The 20,616-nt window shown below is 32.5% G+C and overlaps 1 protein-coding gene across 5 annotated transcripts in view; it reads right to left on the bottom strand.

Annotated features, from left to right (window-relative positions):
• The window catches only part of EFCAB7 (EF-hand calcium binding domain 7), a 49,545-nt gene that overhangs the window by 23,920 nt on the left and 5,009 nt on the right, over window positions 1–20,616 (bottom strand). For 4 of the 5 annotated variants that reach the window (XM_068540033.1, XM_068540031.1, XM_068540034.1 and 1 more), the window contains 5 exons: window positions 15,788–15,999; window positions 15,065–15,151; window positions 14,291–14,486; window positions 13,749–13,870; window positions 3,739–3,880 (listed from right to left, as the gene is read on the bottom strand). In XM_068540033.1, coding sequence (XP_068396134.1) covers window positions 3,739–3,880; window positions 13,749–13,870; window positions 14,291–14,486; window positions 15,065–15,151; window positions 15,788–15,999 — 759 coding nt within the window. The remainder of the gene's footprint in view (window positions 1–3,738; window positions 3,881–13,748; window positions 13,871–14,290; window positions 14,487–15,064; window positions 15,152–15,787; window positions 16,000–20,616) is intronic. The other variant, XM_068540035.1, reaches the window with a different exon arrangement.

The following is a 20,616-nucleotide window of genomic DNA, read 5'->3' as shown; positions in this document are numbered from 1 at the left end:
CTTAAAATAAGCAATCACTACTTACCCTTTCCTATTTAAAAAAGTAGTGGTTTCTTTCCCCTTTGGATTTTTTTTTTAGAAATACACATCCATTTTTATAAACATCATAGCATTTGCAATAAGGCATATACCTATACACAATGAAATTGTTAGAAACATTCTCTATATACACACTTTCTAAAAATCATAACTTTTCTTAAACTCATCAGAAAGCTAAGGTTGCCAGGCAACCAAGTAGGCTGAAATCCAAGGACAAACAAACCCTTTCAAGAAGACAGAAGATGCAAGCACTGGCTTACCTGTAAAAGAGCATAGGAGGAAGAGATGTTAGACATCATCTATGTGCTGTTAACTCCAAAATTTGTATCTCCTGCTAGGACCTTTCCTCTGAACATTAGACCCATATATCCAACTGCCTATTTGACATTTCCACTTGGATTTCTATGTCTAAAACTGGCTTTCCCAAACATCTGAAAAAAAAAACTGTCCATCTATACTCTTTTCTATCTCAGATAAGAGTAACTCATTCCTTCCAGTTGCTAAAACCCAAAATCCTGGAATCATCTTTAACTTTTCCCTTCTCTCACGTATCATAACAAAGCCTCAGGAAATGCTATGGTTTGACCTTCAAAATACATCCAGAATCTCTACTTCTTATCCCCTCTACACCCCAGTTCAAAGCAACACCAGTCCCCTCTTAGAATTCTGCAATAGAGTCCTAGCTGGACCCCTTGCTTTCTGTACCTTCCATCTGTTTTCAATACAGCAACCTGACTGTTCTTGTTAAAATATGTCAGATTATGTTCCAACTCTACTTAAAAATCCTCTAATGCAGTTGAAAGTTGGAAGAATGTTGCTCCCACCCTAACAATGAGAAAAAATGCATGAAATACAAAATCATAACATTTCTTGAACCTGTCAGAGCTGAGGTCACAGGACAACCAAGCAGCCTGAAATCCAAGGAAAGACAGACCTTTCCAAGGAGAGATGAGATGCAAGCACTGGCTTATCGGTGGTGGCGCACAGGAGAACAAGATATCAGGTGTATAAGTGGAAGAAAAGAGAGAGCAGAAGAGATAAAGATGGAAAATGTTCTAAAAATAATGAGACAACAAGCCGTAAATCTAAGAAACTCAGAGAGCCCTTTGTAGGATAAATACCAAAAAGATAAACACAAACAAACAAACAACCAAAAAAAACAAAAAACCTCTCCAAAACTCAAAAACAGCATCAACAACAACAAAAAAACCCCAAAAAACACCGAGACACATATTCAAACTATTGAAAATCAAAGATGAAGAGAAAATCTTGATGGCAGCCTCCTAAGGGTTCTTCTTTTCTCTCAGAGTAAAAGTCCAAGTTCTCATTATGGCAAAAAACAAAACAAAACTCTACCTGATTTTTGTCCTTGTTTCTCTCTGTCTTCATCCCCTACACTCTCTCCTTACTTACTTCAATATACCCACTCTAGCCACCTTGTTGTTCTTCTAACACCAAGCACACTCTCACCTCAGAGCCTCTGAACAGAGGATTCCCTCTACCTGTCACTTCCTCCACTCTTCACCCATCCCCTTCCACCAGCCCTACATCCACAGAGCTTACTCCCTTGTCTCCTGTGGAAGACAGCAAAAATGGCCATCCCTCTCTGAATCCACAACCCCTTGCAATGTGACTTCGTAGCTCTTCCATCAAGATGTCAAATCTATTTCTCCACATTGTAAATCTGTACTTGCCTTTTGACTTGCTGTGCACAACAGAATGTAACAGAAGTAATGTGCTGGTTCTGAGCCCAGGCCTATGGTGCTTCTGCTTTCTCTCTTAGATTCCTGTTATACCATAAGAAAAGTCCAGGCTAACTTACTAGAGGGTAAGAGACTATAAAAGGCTGAATCAAGTTGTCTCAGCTGAAACGCATACAAAGGAAACAGCCCAGCCAAGATCAGTTAAAGCCAGCCACCAGCTAACCTGCAGCTGATCACAGATGCATGAGTAAGCCCTACAGAGAAAAGCCAAGCCCAGGTCAGACCAAAAGAACTGCTCATAAGCAAACAAACGTTTAATTGTTTTAAGCCACTGAGTTTTGGGGTAGTTTGTTACACAGCAGTTGATAATTAATACACCTCTTTCAAAGTCTGCTCAAATGTCAACCTCTAATGAAGCATACACTAATAATCCCTTTCAATGGCAACTCATATTCCTTCGTATTCATAATGCCCCTTTTCCTCTATGTTTTTTCCATAGCACTTATCACCTTCTAACACACCATATCATTTACTATTTATTATGTTTATTATTTATTGTTTATTTCCTCCACTAGAATGTAAGTTCATAAGGGCAGGGATTTTGTATTTTTTGTACTCTGATGTATCTGTATCTTAAGCACCTAAAATGATACTTGGTTTATAAGGTCTTCAATAAATATTTGACAAATAAATGAAAAAAAAATCTTCTTCATAAGAATACAGAGAATAAACAACTACATTGAATTTGCAGACCTATCTTGATACTTTTATCTGAAAAATGACTATTGTAATTGTCATTTAAAAGTATCAATTACCAGGGCTTCCCTGGTGGAACAGTGGTTAAGAATCCGCCTGCCAATGCAGGGGACATGAGTTAGAGCCCTGGTCTGGGAAGATCCCACATGCAGCAGAGCGATTAAGCCTGGGCGCCACAACTACTGAGCCTGCGCTCTAGAGCCCATGAGCCACAACTACTGAGCCCACGTGCCACATCTATTGAAGCCCACACGCCTAGAGCCCATGCTCTTCAACAAGAGAAGCCACCGCAATGAGAAGCCCACGCACCTCAACGAAGAGTAGCTCCCACTCGCCACAACTAGAGAAAGCCCGCGCGCAGCAACAAAGACCCAATGCAGCCAAAAATAAATAAATAAATAAATTTATTAAAAAAAAAGAATTAAAAGTATCATTTACCAAATGTTGTAAGTGTCCTACAAGATATACAGTGAAAACTTTCAGAATCTGTACTTTAGGAGGGAAAAGTAATGTAAGTGGGGAAGAATCCTCTAGTAAGTAGATGTTTATATGTAAACATAATAAAAGAAAAATAAAGATTGATACTTAGAACAATAACATTAAAAGGATATCTAGGGAAAGCACCCATATAGCCATTTTTCACTAATTAAAAATTATGTAATAACCACTGTAGACACTAGGAAATTATTAATTTTTATCTAGCATTGGTGTATACAAAAAGAATATTACCATGGATATGAAAATTATTAATAAGGATTGTCTAAGTCATATGACATAGCACTTTGAAGGTATTCAAAAATACTTGCAGTTCATATTTGTCCCAAATTATCCTCCTATAGAAGTTGTCTCATGCATATTAATTAAAAAAATTGATAAATGGAAAAAGCTAAGGATTAATTAGCAGATAAAAAGTTAATTCTATGTCAAAAGGAAACCAGGTAACATTTTTTTCTCATTTTTAAATAAATTAAAGGAAAAATACTTTAAACATGTACAAAAACAATTTACTTTCTTTGCATAATATGACAACACAGTCAATGTGTTGTCAACGACTTGTTGTCAACAACTTTGTTGTCAAAGAAAGTCAATGACTTTCTTTAAGTGTATTGCAATATGTAACCACATGTTTCTTAGGCAGATCATTTTCTTCACTAACTAGAACCATCAAATACTTACATAAGTATTTTCAAAGTGGGCATAAATTGATATTTTTTTTAAAATACAGAAAATTTAAACTTGCCTTCAGCTTTACTCAGGTTTAATGGCTTAATTGTTAGATAAACCAGGGATCTCTGAGCTATTTGCATCCTATATTGATGACTAATGATTTCACCATCTTCTTCTAAGAAAAAGCAACCTTTTGATTGTACACATTGCCACTCCTGAAATGAAGGAAAAATATTTTCAAACAATATTTATTACAGGTTTCCAGCATGCAGAGCAATGAGAAGAAACCTAGGGAATATATAAAAGAAATGTCAACTAGAGCCAGTGCCCTCCAGGAATTTGCAACATCATTAAGAGGCAGCATTTAGATAACAAAAAGTTAGGAAAAGATATAATGGAGAGGAGAAATGTGAAAAATATAGTTCATGAGAGCTGGAGAAGTACTGAAACAAAGTAATAAATGAACATGCTGCTGCAATAATCAGGGTGAGATTAGTGCTTAGAGCACACTAAGAAAGAAGAAGTAAGGATTGTTAAAACTGATACGTTGAAAGAAAAAGTGAAAAGACTTTATATTTAAAAGATAAAGTATAATAAACCAAAAAAATTGTTTCAAGTCGAGGTAACTAAAAGACTGAATTCATTTCACAGCTATAGCAAAATGCTGATAAATACCAGTTTTGAGAAAGACCTCTCTATAAAATTAGCTCTACTATCTCTTGGTCTCAAATTCCTTCTCCTAGTTCCAAACCAACATGCTTATATGTGATCTCATAACTAGAACTTCATAACAGGTTTTACTTGAAGATGGCACTTTATGCAGAAAGTAAAGGATTCTTTGTTGAAGGTATGAGAAATTGTTCCATTACCATAGATGTGAGCAAAAATGCTTTCCACTTTATCATTAGTAGGCTTGCCTACCTATAAGACATATTTCTGTTCCACTCCTAATGGCTTCCAAAAATAGAATATTAATGAGGTTTTGAAGTGACTTTATAAAGGATGATTTTGAAAAATTATCTGTTAGTATATTTAGATAATAAGCTCAAGGCTTTAATAATATTAAGATAACAACTGAAAAGGCATGCATTAGCTATGTAACAATAATATCAAAAATATTATTAATCCTGGGACTTCCCTGGTGGCTCAGTGATTAAGACTCCACGCTCCCAATGCAGGGCGCCTGGGTTCGATCCCTGGCCAGGGAACTGGATCCCACATGCATGCTGCAACTAAGAGTTCACATTCCACAATGAAGGAGCCCACGTGCCGCAACGAAGGAGCCGGTGAGCTGCAACTAAGGAGCCGGTGAGCTGCAACTAAAAGGAGCCCACCTGCTGCAACTAAGACCCGACACGACCAAATAAATAAATATTTTTTTAAAAAATATTATTAATCCATTTTAGAAGGATTTACTATGGCACTGAAGAGTCAAGAACAAACATTATTTACATTGATATTGATATCTTACTCACATTTTTAAAGGCTAAACTATCTTAACATATACTTACACACCATTTTTCTATTATGTAAATTATAATTACATTTATATTTTATATTATTTCCTTGGTACCAAAATACATTTAAAATTAGAAATTTAAAAATAAGGAAAAATAGTCCCCATAGTTCTACCACCCTAGTTTGATTCTTATGTAATCATTCCTAATACTGACCTTATATAAAAACCTATTTTTTTACATTCTAATTAATATTATTTTATGTCCTGCCTTTTTCATTTAATGTTATATCTGAAACATTGTACTATTGAAAAGGAACAAAGTTGAAGAACTCACATTTCCTGATTTTACTGCAAAGCTACATTAATCAAAACAGTGTGATACTGGCATAAAGACAAACATATAGACCAATGGAACAGAAAAGATAAACCAGAAATAAACTCTCACAAATATGGTCAAATGATATTCAACAAGGGTGCCAAGACAATTCAAATTTCAACAAACGGGGCTGGGAAAACTGGATATCCCTGTGCAAAATAATCAATTTGAACCCTTACCTTATACCATATACTAAAATTAACACAAAATGGATCTAAGACTTAAATGTAAGTACTAAAATTATAAAACTCTGAGAAGAAAACAGGGGGAAAGCTTCATGACATTAGATTTGGCAATGATTTCTTGGATATGACACTCCAAAAGCATAGGCAACAACAAAAAAATATAGATAAACTGAATTCATCAAAATTAAAAACCCTTTGTGCATCAAAGGACACTAACAACACAGTGAAAAGGCAACCCACATAGTGGGAGAAAATATCTGCAAATCATATATCTGAAATGGAGTATTATCCAGATTATACTAAAAACTCCTACAACTCAACAACAAAAAACCAAAACCAAAAAAAAAAACCAATTAAAAAATGGCCATAGGGCTTGAATAGATATTTCTCTGAAGATACACAGATGGCCAATAAGCATATGAAAAGATGCTCAGCATTATCATTAGAGAAATGCAAATCAGAACCACAATGAGTTACCACCTCATACCCACTAGGATGGCTATTAAAAAAAAAACAGACAATAACAAGTGCTGACAAGGACGTGGAGAAATTGGAACACTTGTGCACTGCTCATAGGAATGTAAAGTGAAGAAGCCACTGTGGAAAAGGTTTGACAGTTCCTCCCCAAAAATTAAACATAGAATTACCATATGATCCAGCAATTCTACTTCTGGGTACATATCCAAAAGAACTGAAAGCAAAGACTCAAATATATAAAATGTCCATTGACAAATGAATGGAAAAACAAATTATGGTATATACCTACAATGGGATATCATTCAGCTTTAAAAAGGAATGAAATTCTGACACATGCTACACATGGATGAACCTTGAGGACATATGCTAAGTGAAGTAAGCCAGAACAAAAGCAAAAGGACAAATATTGTATGCTTTCACTGATACGAGGTAGCTAGGATGGTTAAATTCAGAGACAGAAAGTAGAACGGCAGTTGCCAGGAGCTGAGGGCAGGAGGAAATGAGGAGTTACTGTTTAATGGGTACAGAGTTTCAAGTGGAGATAATGAAAAAGTTCAGGAGATGGATGGTGGTAGTGGTCTTACAACAACACAAATGTATTTAAGGCCACAGACTCATACATTTAAAAATGGTTAAAATGTTAAATTTTATGTTATGTGTATTTTAGCATGATAAAAAATTATTTTGCTAAGCAATATTCAAATTTTCAATTTAACTGGTTCTTTTATTACCCATTGAGTTTGTATACCATTACTTACTTAACTATTTCTAAAGTGTTGGACATGTAGGTTATCAGTATAGATAATGCTAAAATGAATACTATTTTGTCTAAATGTTTTTCTTCTGATGAATATCCTTTAGAAGAATTTCTAAGCAAAAAGTATGTGGGGACTTCCCTGGTGGTGCAGTGGTTGGGCATCCGCCTGCCAATGCAGGGGACACGGGTTCAAGCCCTGGTCCGGCAAGATCCCATATGCCGCGGAGCAACTAAGCCCGTGCGCCACAACTACTGAGCCTGCGCTCTGGAGCCCACGAGCCACAGCTGCTGAGCCCATGTGCCACAACTACTGAGGCCCACATGCCTAGAGCCTGTGCTCTGCAACGGGAGATACCACTGCAATGAGAGGCCTGCGCACTGCAGGGAAGAGTAGCCCCCACTCGCCACAACTAGAGAAAGTCCATGTGCAGCAACGAAGACCCAATGCAGCCAAAAATAAATAAAGTAAAAAATAAACAAATTTTTTAAGAAAGTATGTGTATTTTTAAGGCTAATGACATATGTTCATAGCGCTTTATAAAACAGTGGTGCAACTTTACAGTACCACCAATGGTGTCTAATGTGATAATTTGTTATTACCATAACTTGGTCAGTAGTGTTACCATTAAAAAATTGGTTAGTGGTTGGGGATACTTTCTTAAGCTAGGTGTGAGTACATAAAATATTCATTATAGTATTCTATATATTTTTGTATATGGTATTGTTAATGATTTTTTACCATAATTTATATTAATGTAATAAAATATAATAAATTAAAATGGTATTGCAATGATTTTTGCATTAATTTCCCTAATTACTAGCAAGGTTGAACATTTCCCCATGTGTTTATAATTTTGTCTCCTTCTGTGTGAACTGCCTATTTATCCCCTATTGTCATAGATCTATTGTGGACTTGGTATTTTTCTTACATATTTTAATAAGTTATTTTGACTATTTTAGATATTAATCACCTTTGTAAACTTTGATGCATGTATTTTCTCTATTTCCTTTAATTTTAGTTTTGGTTATTTTTCAATTATGTAAGTTTTCCATTTTTATATTCATCTTTTCTTTGGAGACTTCTTCTTAAACTGAATTTTAAGAAATTATCATTATTTCTAAACTATTACTCAAGCTTTTAGTCAGTCATTAGTCACATGCACTGTCACACCTTTGGGGTATAAAAGATATGTGTACTTTTAATTCTGAGAAATTAAAATGTGACCTTAAATTACTGGAATTCATCTTCACAAGTATACTTGCCCATGACAGAAACAAGTCATTATACATGATATTTCAACAACATCCCTATAAGACAATATGGGGTAGATATAAATTAGTCATTTTAATAAACAGACTAATTGAGATACCCATAGATTATATGGGTTCAGAGTTACACAAGGAGTTTGTAGAAATATTAGGTGTAGAGTCTAAGACTTCTGGATCAAAGCTTTACCATTAAATCATGTTTCTAAAAGAAAATATACTCAGGGTACTAAATTCAAAATTTTTATAACACAATGAGGTTCAAAGTTGGGCTTGAGTCAAAAGTTCAAGTTCAACTGTTAATGATGAGTAAGAGTATGTACAGACTTTCATTTAGCCTCCCTGTAAATCTCTTGGATGGGAATATATTATTGACTAACAACAGATGCTGACGTTATTTCAAAGCCCATTGTCCTGAACATAATCAACATGACCTTGGACGATGATGACTGCCACAGATAAGAAAGGAAAGATACAATCATATAGAATTTTGAGACAGTTTGAACTAAGATTCTGGCATCAAATGGAAAACACTTAAACTGTTTTCCTTTCAATCAATTTTTAAAAAATATTTATTTATTTATTTATTTGGTTGCACCAGGTCTCAGTTGCAGCAGGCAGGCTCCTTAGTTGCAGCACGCGTGGAATTTAATCTAATATAATTTATGAATATATTTTTTACATTTACCCAACTGGAATGGTAAAGGATACTAGTTTAGAATTACAGAATATTAAAGGTAGAAGTCTAAAAAGCAATTCAGTCAGACTTCTCTTTTGACTGATGAAACTCTGAAAAATAAAGTGATATGCTTAATTCACAATTCTCGTTGATTGCAGAACCAGACCTGAACCTAAGTATCCTTACTTTCTCTCCAAACTACCAGCTATATTCAAAATTCTTTTTTTCCCCACATTTAAATATCTGCCATGATTTTTCTAAAGCTAATATTTTTAAAACTTCATGTTTATGAAATTATCATAAGTATGATAACTTATTATCATTCAGAATTATACATATACTGAAGTGTTAAGATAAACATAATTATTTGGTTTTCTTACTAAAAAAATGTAGATTTTAGTAGCTAAAAATTTCTTAAATTTGTATTGGAATCATGGGTATAGCAGCCTCCTACTGCCCGGTTAAAAAATGTTTAAATGAAACTAAAAAACAATGCACTTTGCCTGGTACACACAGTGAAAAGTACTTGTGGCATTTGTGAAACTCAAAAATGGAAGAGCTTCTCCATGTGCTTATGGTATCTCTGGCTGATAGGAGATGCTTTATAAAATTTAGCTGGGGAGCGAATTAAGTATTTTTATTAGACGTCTTTCCTAAGTTCCAATTTTAGAAAAGGTACAGGTAGAAGGGAATTTACAAGTTTCTTTGAAAGACGATCAATCTGAATACAACACATGGTTAATAAGGCTGGAAAATGGTAAGAAAACAGATATTATTAAATAGAAGAAAGCCTATATATTATATATATCAACCAAACTTCAATGTGATAATCAGTTTACTTTGAATACTAAATAACACCACTAGGAGAATTTGTAGCTCTCTTGTTTGAAAGGAAGAATTCAAATTCTTAAGATCTGTCAGAGTTATTAAACACACAATGCTTATTCAACCCCGAATTTCCTTTAAAACAAATAGACTTTCAATCACACAGAGCTTTTTCTCTAGGACCTAGACTAAAATGTTATGAATTAAAAGGAAAAAAGTACTGACAAATTGGCTGGCTCATTCAAATAAATCAACTTGAAAGGATTATAGATTAAGTTGACAGTTTGAGTATTATGAGAAAAATGGAAGAAGGTTGAGTTTTTAAAAAATTCTTAGAATGATAGAGTAAGAAATTCCATGTATGATATAATTTTTGACAATATAAAGCAGAAATAAAATAGTAGCTTGTAATTCTTATATAGGGCATAAGGTGGTGCTATATTCTACCAATTCAAGTAAATTCATATAAAAGGAAAAAGAACTGTTAATTCATTTGTCATATACAAATATTATTTATTTTCATTCACAATGCATAAGGAAATGCTTAAAAGCATAAATTAAAAATAGTAAAGTTGAAAATTCTAGCTCTCAAAAACTTAAATATATCAGTAAAGTTACATTTTTCTTGGAACACTGTAGAGAACATGATTTATTTTGACATACAATTCTGTATTATTAATTAAAGTTTTAAGTGAGGTAGAATTATTAAGCAGTAGATCTGCCATAGACTTAGTCAAAGGAGGAACTTATATGTCATCATTACCATCATCATCATCACTGTTGCTTTCTATAAAGATACCCTATGTCACACTATTTGAAGGCTATTTACTTTTTGTTAAGTAGGTAAACAGACTGCTATTGAACTTTTTGTTATTAAAGAATTATAAACTGTACATACTTAAAAACTGTACATACTTAAAAACAAGAGGTTAAATAGACGATTTATAAGGGGAAAATTTGATATAGATTGCTCACCTAATTGACAAGTTGAATTGATCAACATTTTGAAAATGAGAGACTTTTATAAGAAAATTATTATTTGGAGCCTTCACAAAAATTAAGTTAGACAACCATTTCAAGTCTAAAATGTTTATATTTGTATTGTTTTACATATATAGACATATATAACCTACATGTTACACAACATATTCACATACAACACATATGTTGTATTATATATATGTTACACAACACATATATATGTAAAATATATGTAGACATAGTCTAACTAGGAATCTGGATATAGTATTGCATCTCTGGAGCTTACAACTCATGGCTTTCTCTAATTTTAGTCATGACTGGCAACTGAAGCTATACTTCTCTCAAAGAAAAATTTCTAACACTCCTTGTACATTATGAAACCTAAGTAAATGGATAGAATTCAGGATTAAAAAAAGAATAGTGATACAGTACCTACATATGGTATACAGAAAGTAACACATGTATAGACCCTGTGAAGGTGGTACTTTCCTCCCATAATTCAGGTCTTTTACCATTTGTGTAGATATATGATTTAAAATCTGGCTTATGTGTACTCCATTACATAATTTTCTAATTTCTGAAAAGACCTTTCTTTTCTGTCCCAATTCCATACTTCTCCACTCCACATGAAACTGAGGTACCCAAACTTGTTTAAAATAGATTTAAAGTATTTGAAGAAAATTAATTTAATAATTCTTTTAGTAACTTATTCTATCACTCTCAATTAAAACAAATTATACAATAACTGTATTCCTAACCAAGTACTTCTTAGAGTTGTTGTGAAACTTAAGAAATATATAAAATTTAAGAAATTAAAAAAAATAACTTCAAGGTAAAATGCAAACAAAGAACTGAATCCTGCTGAATAGCAAAAGGATCACAGATTTAAAAAAAAAATCATTTCAGCTCATCTAAGAAATATCAGAGAGTACAAACAGTGGGCAATATCAAAATCAGAAAAAGGACATAAAAAGTCAGGTAAGTAATATGAAAGCTATGAAGTATTTCTAAAAGACATTAAATTTTATATGGAAGTCACAGAATTTATGAGTTGACAGTACACCATCTTCTTTTAATCATTAAATTCTCCTACTATCTTTTACCTAATTCCTAATTATCATCAGTACCTTTCCTTGCTCTTGATGTCTTAGATGCAAAACTTTAGTCTTTTGTTATACAATCACTATGGCCTACAGATTAATTTTGGTGTTGTCTATTAGAGTTGTCCCTTCCTTACTATGTTCAGGTACTACCCTTGGCCTAGCTGTACTTACTTTATACCTGGATAACTCTATCAGCCTCTCTATAGTCTCCCTAATTTGAAGTCTCCATACACAATATACAACAGTATAATAACTTTTCTTAAACTATACTTTCATCATGTTATTCCCACATAAAGACCTACAGTAATTTCTTAGTTCCGTAATATTAATAACAATATTATTTATTAAAGTAAAACTATGTCCCTGGCATTGTGCTAAATTATTTATATATGTTAGATGATTTAAATCTTTCAAAAACACACTAAATATAATTATTCCCAATTTATAGATAAGGAAACTAAAACTCAGAGGGGCTGCTGACTAACTTACCAAAGGTCACACAGTTATTAAGTGACAAAGCTAAAAGTTAAACACAGGTCTGTCTATTCAAAGGTTTTAATCAGCACCTTAGAACAGTGCTTTGCACAAAGTAGTCATTCAATAAATATTTGTTGTTGTGGGAATTCCCTGTTGGTCCAGTGGTTAGGACTTCACGTTTTCACTGCTGAGGGCCCGAGTTCAATCCCTGGTCAGGGAACTAAGATCCCACAAGCCACGCTGCTTGGTGCAGCCTAAATAAATAAATAAATATTTGTTGAATAAATGAAATGCTATACTAACTTGGTATATTGTTAATAATGAAATGAAAATCTTTATTTTTTTAATTCAGGGCCCATTACACTAAGCAAAATAGCTCGCATACATTACCTTTTTAATGAATATTTGTTGAGCTGAACTAAATTAAAGGAACTGTATTGGTATGTACCCAATTAATAAGAGCATGAAAAAGAGAAAAAGTTTTATTATGGCTTTAATATAACCCATATTAATATTCATTTATATTTTATAAAATTATATTTATTTACACTTTTGAATCAGGTAAGCAACAATTATTTAAGTTGATTTTATTAGTTAGCATTTAATTTAGTTGCAAAATACAGAAAGTTTCCACTGGTGGAAAATAATATTGTTGGAACACTAAATATTGTGTGTGAACATGTTGGACATGCACACCAAATTGCTTAGGGTGTATAGATTCCTAAACAGTCTGAAAAAAGTTCCTTGGAGATAATGTTTTAAAATTTTAATATAGAACAAATGTCACTGTCTAGCAATTTAAAGATATAAGGGACTTCAGAGTTCAATAACAAATACAGAGTTGTTATTTGAAACAAAAATGTAGCTCTTGAGAACAATCAGTTCAGTTTTCTAACAGCAGTTATAGTATGTGGTCATAACCATTTTTCCCCCTTTTACAGAGGTCCCTAGGTACACATTTTTAATGTATCCTAGCAGTTTCCAGTTAATGTTTTATATTTCTGTAGCTATTATTTTCTGTTGAAAGAAAACTAGTAAAGGTTGAGTCTAGAAAGGGGAAGCAAAGGAAGAAGATCAATATTAACACTCTACAAATATTGACTTAGCGAAGTGACTTTGTTGTCTTTCTCTCAAAGGAACTGATATTGAATGAATGATTTATTTATAAGAAACACCTATGAAAAGTATTTGTTAAACAAAACCAAAAAATTGCTTGGCAAAGTACATAATTGCATAATCTATTCATCAAGTTCAAAAATCGAAGAGTCATCATTTTTAAACTGAAGACCATTTAATAATATTCTTGTCCATCATTTTCACTTTAAATTTATTAAAACTGGCTTATAGGTAGAAATGCTACAATCCACAAAAAACCTCAAAGAATTACTTCATAAACTTTACTTGTTCTCTGTAAACACCAAAAAGTTATTAATAAACTTAATGTCAAATTTGTTTTCAGAAAAAGTCATACCATACCTATTCATTTAAAATACTATACCTTTATTGAGTTTGGCTCAGTTAACTTTGAGTTTCGGTTACTATTAGCACCCATGGTAATTGTGAAAGAAACAGATGTTCTGAACTCTCTAGTTGTTGTCAGTAAAGAACTCCTGGTGTCTCCTGTAACAAGTAATAGTTATTCAGTGTCACATTATGAAAAGCTGTCAATAAGAAGTCTGTTTCTAAACACAGTGTAGTATGAAAGGACTATGTATTAATTTCATCTCTTTGTTCTTCCTATTGAAATAAACTCAAAAGTTTTATATTTATCAGACTTTAATGGCTCCTAATTTCTGATCTACTAATAAGATTCTTTATTTCAATCTGTCATCTTTTAGCCTGAAATTTTAGTTTTAATAAAATATAATGAGCAAAGCCAAGTCAAGTTCCAAAATAAAATTTTACTTCAATAGATTTTTATAGCTAAGTGAGTCTAGAAACAGTAGCTAACAAAAGTTTGTTTTATCACTGATAAGCTAAGAGGGAAAGAAAAATTTATCTGAATATGATCCTTAATTCTTGAACAAGAAAAGTAAATACCTTTATTTGAGAATGACTCCTGATCAGTTTTTCTTATGATTCTGGGTGATGGTTTTGGTACTGGTGATGGGTCCCTTTCAGGGGACCCTTCCATGTGGCTTCCAAACTGTTGACGCCTCAGTTTACCGTCAACCTCCAATTTTTCTAGCGTAGTTTTGAGACATTGCTCATTGGTTGTCATATATAATTTACAAAACTACAGGAAGCAAGTACTCCAGTGAGTAAAACATTCAATCATACGTTTGGGAGGAGAAAGAAAATGCACATTAGTAGGCAAGGGATAGACTGATAGATGGAATATATTTCCTATTGAACTAGGTTACTCATTTTATTTTCTTGAATCAGATTGACCACCCTCAAGTGACCTAGTGAAATGCAGCCATGATTCAATAAGGAGGCCATAGCCTGAGTGAAAATAAAATGTTACACAAAGAAAGGTGATTTATTATTATTTTTTTATGACATGTGCAGACTTGCGTTTGTTCTAAATAATTTTTATGATTCTTCCACTCCCGAAGAGGCATATTTCAAAGAAGAGTGTGTGTGTGTGTGTGTGTGTGTGTGTGTGTGTGAGCACATGCATGTATTTTAACTTCGTTACATTATTTTTAAGGTAGTCATCAGATTACAATTGTGGGACTGGAGAGATTAAATTTCAAGTACAATTAGTACATAATATATAAATATATCATTGTCAATATTTAAAAGATGTGTGCCTTTAAAAATACTTCTCCTATACAGTAAGCAAATTTACATCAGTATGAGCTTATGTACCTTGACGTAGTCAAATCTGCCATCAGCATTTACGTCAGCCAAATTTATTACGGCATTTACTTCTTCTCGAGTCATCTTCTCACCTCTCTGGGAAAAAAAGATTTATTTTAAAGCAACATGACTATCACTTTGTTATGCATGGGGAAAGTGGAAATTAATTTTAATCTTTTCTACAAGTAAATTTGAATATATGGTTTCATTAAAAATCTCAGAATGAGTATTATGTCAAGCAAAAATGAACCTATTATATGAAATAAAATTTTACAATTTTATTAAATTGTGTAAAAGTTTGCTGAATTTCAGTTTACTAAATTTCAACAATATATATCATAGATTCAGTAATAACTACTATTAAATTCAGAGTAACAATACTTTCTCATGCTGTACCAAGAAACAGAATGGTTTCTGAATCTCATTTATACTTTAGTTCTCTTTTACTTATCACATATGAACCTATCACTGATTTACAAAGAGTTCTGGCAGGAAAGAATTGCAAAGGAGCACAAGAGGATTACAACACAGGCTCAATTTTATGCTTTATCTTTTATTTACAAAGCACCTTTCATCCAGAAGGATCTTTAAGTACTTTACAAACAACATATATGTGATTCATTTCACCTGCCAGTGAAATAGTTATTTCTGATGTGGACTTTGGTAGCCAAAGCTAGATTCCAAGTTGTTCTGCAAAACATGCATATTACAAAACTGTTTTACAGATCTTACCTTTGTTAGAAGTTTATAAAGATCAGTGTGTAAAATAGAGCCATCATCATTTACATCTAATTGCTTAAATGATTTTAGTAATTCTGCTTTTGAAGTAGGTTTTTCCTTTCTTAAAATTAAACAAAAATCATCAAAATTCAGTTTGGCAGTTTGAGGAGTCCAATACTTATTAATGGTCTTTTGGGATGGATTTCTTCCTGCATGCTGAAGAGCTGCCCAATAAAACAAGTATTATTTGTTACAGTAACATTTGGAATTGGTATTTAAGTGCATTTTAAAAAAATCATTATATACTACAATATTATACAAAAGTACACACATACCAATACATTACCTTTGATGTTGATAATCTAGTGCTATCAATGTATGCCTGACTTTCAAAAATGACAATATACATATATGTTACCAGCTAAAGATTCTCAAATATATTAAAATGCCAGAATTAAATAGATTTTTCCTATTCTGATAGTTGGTTCTCATCTTACATAGTTTAATTAACTGACAATATCTGAGTTACCTCATAAGAGTGCCTGGAGAAAAGAAAAAGATTTAAAAACAACCATTCACTTAATTGTTTTGAGGACATAGGAATAAAAAAAAGCATAAATTATTACTTTTTCTGGCTCAACAAATATCTTAATGAAATGAGTAAATCATTAGTTTGAGAATCGCTGACAACAAGTCATTATATCTAAAATGTTCATCACTGCCAGCTATTAGTTTCAAGAACATGAATCACGTCCCAAATGTCAAATACATGCACAAAATGTATCCTACTTGCAGTTACAGCCCTGCTAAAAATCAAGAATGTCAACAAACTTTGAGAGAACTCTATTATAGAGATACAATGGTCAAATTACTTTTCATTTTTAACCAGAACATTTAAAAATAGTCCTATAACCAGTTATTCATAAGACATTCCTATTTTAAAAGCTATGCCCTTATAACTATGAGATGCAAAGAATTACAATGTGAGAAAGGCTTTGTATATTTGCATGTCATATCACACTAAAATATAATGGTTTTAAACAATTGTAGATATTTTGTACAGTTGAATAGGAGTAACTTGGTAATTTGCAAATAGACTAATCTCTTCATATTAAGACTTTAATATCTTAACACTATCTAAAACGATCCAATAGTAAGTTTCCTAAGCACCACAGACAAAATTAACAGAATTTTAAAAGGTGTAACTGTCCTGAATTATACTACAAACTTCTATTATAAAACCTTATATTGGATATTTCCCACTATCTTAGGTGAGATTTCACAAGATCTATGCATTGTCAATCACCATTAAAAATTGATAACCTAGATATTCTACAATTTAATGTAATAAGGAATAATATATAAAAAACAATTTAACTAAAGAAATATCCTCAAGGAAATAGAAACCAGATCAAGGCAATAAAGTGCAGACATTTGTGAGTCCATTATATTGAACATTCATTGTACACAAGAATAATATGAGGTGATTTTTTATTTTTAAAGATATAAGCTTCTTGGTTCCTAAGAAGTTTTATAATCTAAATAGTAAGTCCACACCTTAAGTGTAAAGTTGCTACTTGTGGTCAAGATTTATGGTTAATAACATATTAGAAGTTAATGGACTAAGATAAATGTTCCCATCTTCCAGATTATGCCAGTGCATTGTACCTAGATAACATAAACTTTGGCAAAGAAACAGAAACAAGATCATCAACTAGAGGTGACTCTCAGAGTTACCAAAAGTTACAGCTATAGCAATTGCCATCTTCCATTCACCTAGAAAGCCTTTGTGGAAATTTGTAACAGTGGAAATAACATGTTTTTTTAAATTTCCACAAGTTTATTTTGGAAGTAGACAAAAGCCCTAATTACCATGTTGCCCAGGAATAAAAGATAAGTAGTCTGCCTAGTGTATAAGTGGACAATTCCTTAATTCATCTATCAAGATAATCACAAAAAGGGCATATGTGTTTTAGGATTCCATCCCCAGTCAGCCTCCTCCCTTTAAAATCTGGGAATACAAGTAGGACCTAAATGAAGTTGTGATTTAAAGTCAAAAGTCCATGTGAAAAAAATGGTATTTTCTGTCCAGCTCTGGAAAAATAGATGTGTAACTCTTTCCCACAAGTGGCAGCTCAAATGCTTGTTGCTATCTTCAATAACAAAATATTTTTAAAATATTTTTAAAATTACTGTTGTCTAAAAGAACAACTTTCTCAGAATAAAATTATTTTTGCCAAAACATGTATTAACTAAACATTCCCATATCTAAGAAATAGGTACTATACTAACCTAACTTTAATCTTTAGTTTTAGAATTAGTTGGAGCTCATTATGAAGTCCAATAACAGTGAAAACACAATGTAATTGTAGATGTTTAAAGGTTTACACCAAAATACTGATCTTCTGCCAGGGTTTACTTTAAGCTTTGACATGAGTTTATAATACCTGTATTATTTGTAAGCTGGGAAAAAAAGGAACTCTAAAGTTCTCTTTGACTTTCCATTTCCAAATAAGATAAAGTACTGCTTTATCCTATTTCAAAATGGAATGTCAAAGCACATGTATGTGCATAAGTGGCAGAAGGTTATAGACAAAAGGCATAAAAGTTTAAGAAAGAGACATCACTGGTTCACACAACCAGTTTTTTAAAATCTAGATTATCTGAAATCAATCATTACAATTTTACAAAGAATATTCCACCATAAAATCAAAAGTTGAAGAGATGAACACTACATTATTATCCACCCAGATAATTCTATACGACTGATAACACCTTAGTAATACATACTCATTGATTTAAACTAAATGCCATAGTAGCAGAAAGCATGTTAAACTTTTAAACTTTGTAGATTCATGATCTCAGCCAATATTCAAAAGAATAGAGAGAAAAAACTAAAATTATAGTTTATAGTAAAATATAAATTTTAATCTTTTCAATTTTTATATTTCCCAAAATGGGTTTCCTCAAATAGATATCTTATTGCATATAAATCCAAGACACTGTTGCAAGAATATGTCAGATTTTTTATTTCAGGAAACTGTTTCTAAAGTTGGCAAAAAAACTCAGTTTTTCTACTCATAAAGTTATTAGCCTTGATGAAACCGACATGAGTATAGTATTATCTGGTATTGTTGTTTCCCACTTTCTTAAGACTAAAGACCTCCAAGTCATTTGACACACCTAGTAAGGACCAAATTCACTGGTTTGGGGGATATCTGCACCAGAAGATTTAAAATATAATGGAAAACACAACCAAACAAAATCTATGGGATGCAGAAAAAGCAGTTATTAGAGGAAAGTTCATAGCAATACAAGTCTTCCTCAAAAAACAAGAAAAATCTCAAATAAACAACATAAACTACCACTTAAAATAATTAGAAAAAGAACAAACAAAACCTAAAGTCAGCAGAAGAAAGGAAGGAAGAAAGATCAGACAGGAAATAAATAAAACAGAGCTTAAAAAAAAAAACAATAGGAAAAGTCAATAAAACCAAAAGCTGGTTCTTTGAAAGAATAAACAAGACTGACAAACCTCTGGCCAGGCTCACCAAGAAGAAGAGAGAACACAAATAAACAAAATAAGAAATGAAAAAGGAGACATAAGAACTGATACCTCAGAAATACAAAAAAACCACATGGGAATAGTATGAACAATCATATACCAACAAATTTGACAACCTAGAAGAAACTGACAAGTTTCTAGAAACATACAGCCCACCAAAATTAAATCAAGAAGAAATAGATAATTTGAACAGATGGATCACTAGAACTGAAATAGAATCTGTAATTTAAAAACTCCCTACAAACAAAAGTCCAGGAGCAGATGGCTTCACAGGCAAATTCTACCAAACATACAAAGAAGAACTTATACCGATCCTTCTCAAACTCTTTCAAAAAGTTGAAGAGGAGGGAACACTCCCAAGGTCATTCAATGAAGCCACCATCACCCTGATACCAAAACCAGACAAAGACACCACCAAAAAAGAAAATTGCAGGCCAATATCTTTGATGAATATAGATGCAAAAATTCTCAACAAAATATTAGCAAACCAAATCCAACAATGCATGAAAAAGATCATACACCACGACCAAGTGGGATTCATCCCAAGTTCACAAGGATGGCTCAACATATGCAAATCAATCAATTTTGTTTATGATACACCACATAAACAAAAGAAAAGTCAAAAACCACATCATCATCTCAATAGATGCAAAAAAAGCACTTGACAAAATCCAACATCCATTCATGATAAAAACTCTTACCAAAGTGGGTATAGAGGGAACATATCTTAAAATAGTAAAAGCTATTTATGACAAACCCACAGCCAATATAATACTCAATGGTGAAAAATTAAAAGCCTTTCTGCTAAAATCTGGAACAAGACAAGGATGCCCACTCTCACCACTTCTCTTCAACATAGTATTGGGAGTCCTAGCCACAGCAATCAGACAAGAAAAAGAAACAAAAGGTATCTAAGTTGGAAGGGAAGAGGTAAAATTGTCATTATACGCAGATGATATGATACTATAGATAGAAAACCCTAAAGACTCCACACAAAAACTACTAGAACTGATAAACAAATTCAGCAAGATAGCAGGATACAAGTTTAACATACAGAAACTGGTTGCATTTCTTTACACCAACAATGAAATATCAGAAAGGGAATGTAAAAAACAATACCTTTTAAAATCACAACCCAAAAAATAAAATATTAGGAATAAACCTCACCAAGGAGGTGAAAGATTTATATGTTGATAACTATAAAGCATTAATGAAGGAAACTGAAGATGATTCAAAGAAATGGAAGATATCCCATGCTCTCGGACTGGAAGAATTA

Source organism: Eschrichtius robustus, chromosome 3, assembly GCF_028021215.1.
Source record: "Eschrichtius robustus isolate mEscRob2 chromosome 3, mEscRob2.pri, whole genome shotgun sequence".
Classification (NCBI taxonomy): Eukaryota; Metazoa; Chordata; class Mammalia; order Artiodactyla; family Eschrichtiidae; genus Eschrichtius; species Eschrichtius robustus.
Note: the sequence above shows the minus strand (reverse complement) of the source record. Positions and strands in the feature narration are given on the sequence as shown.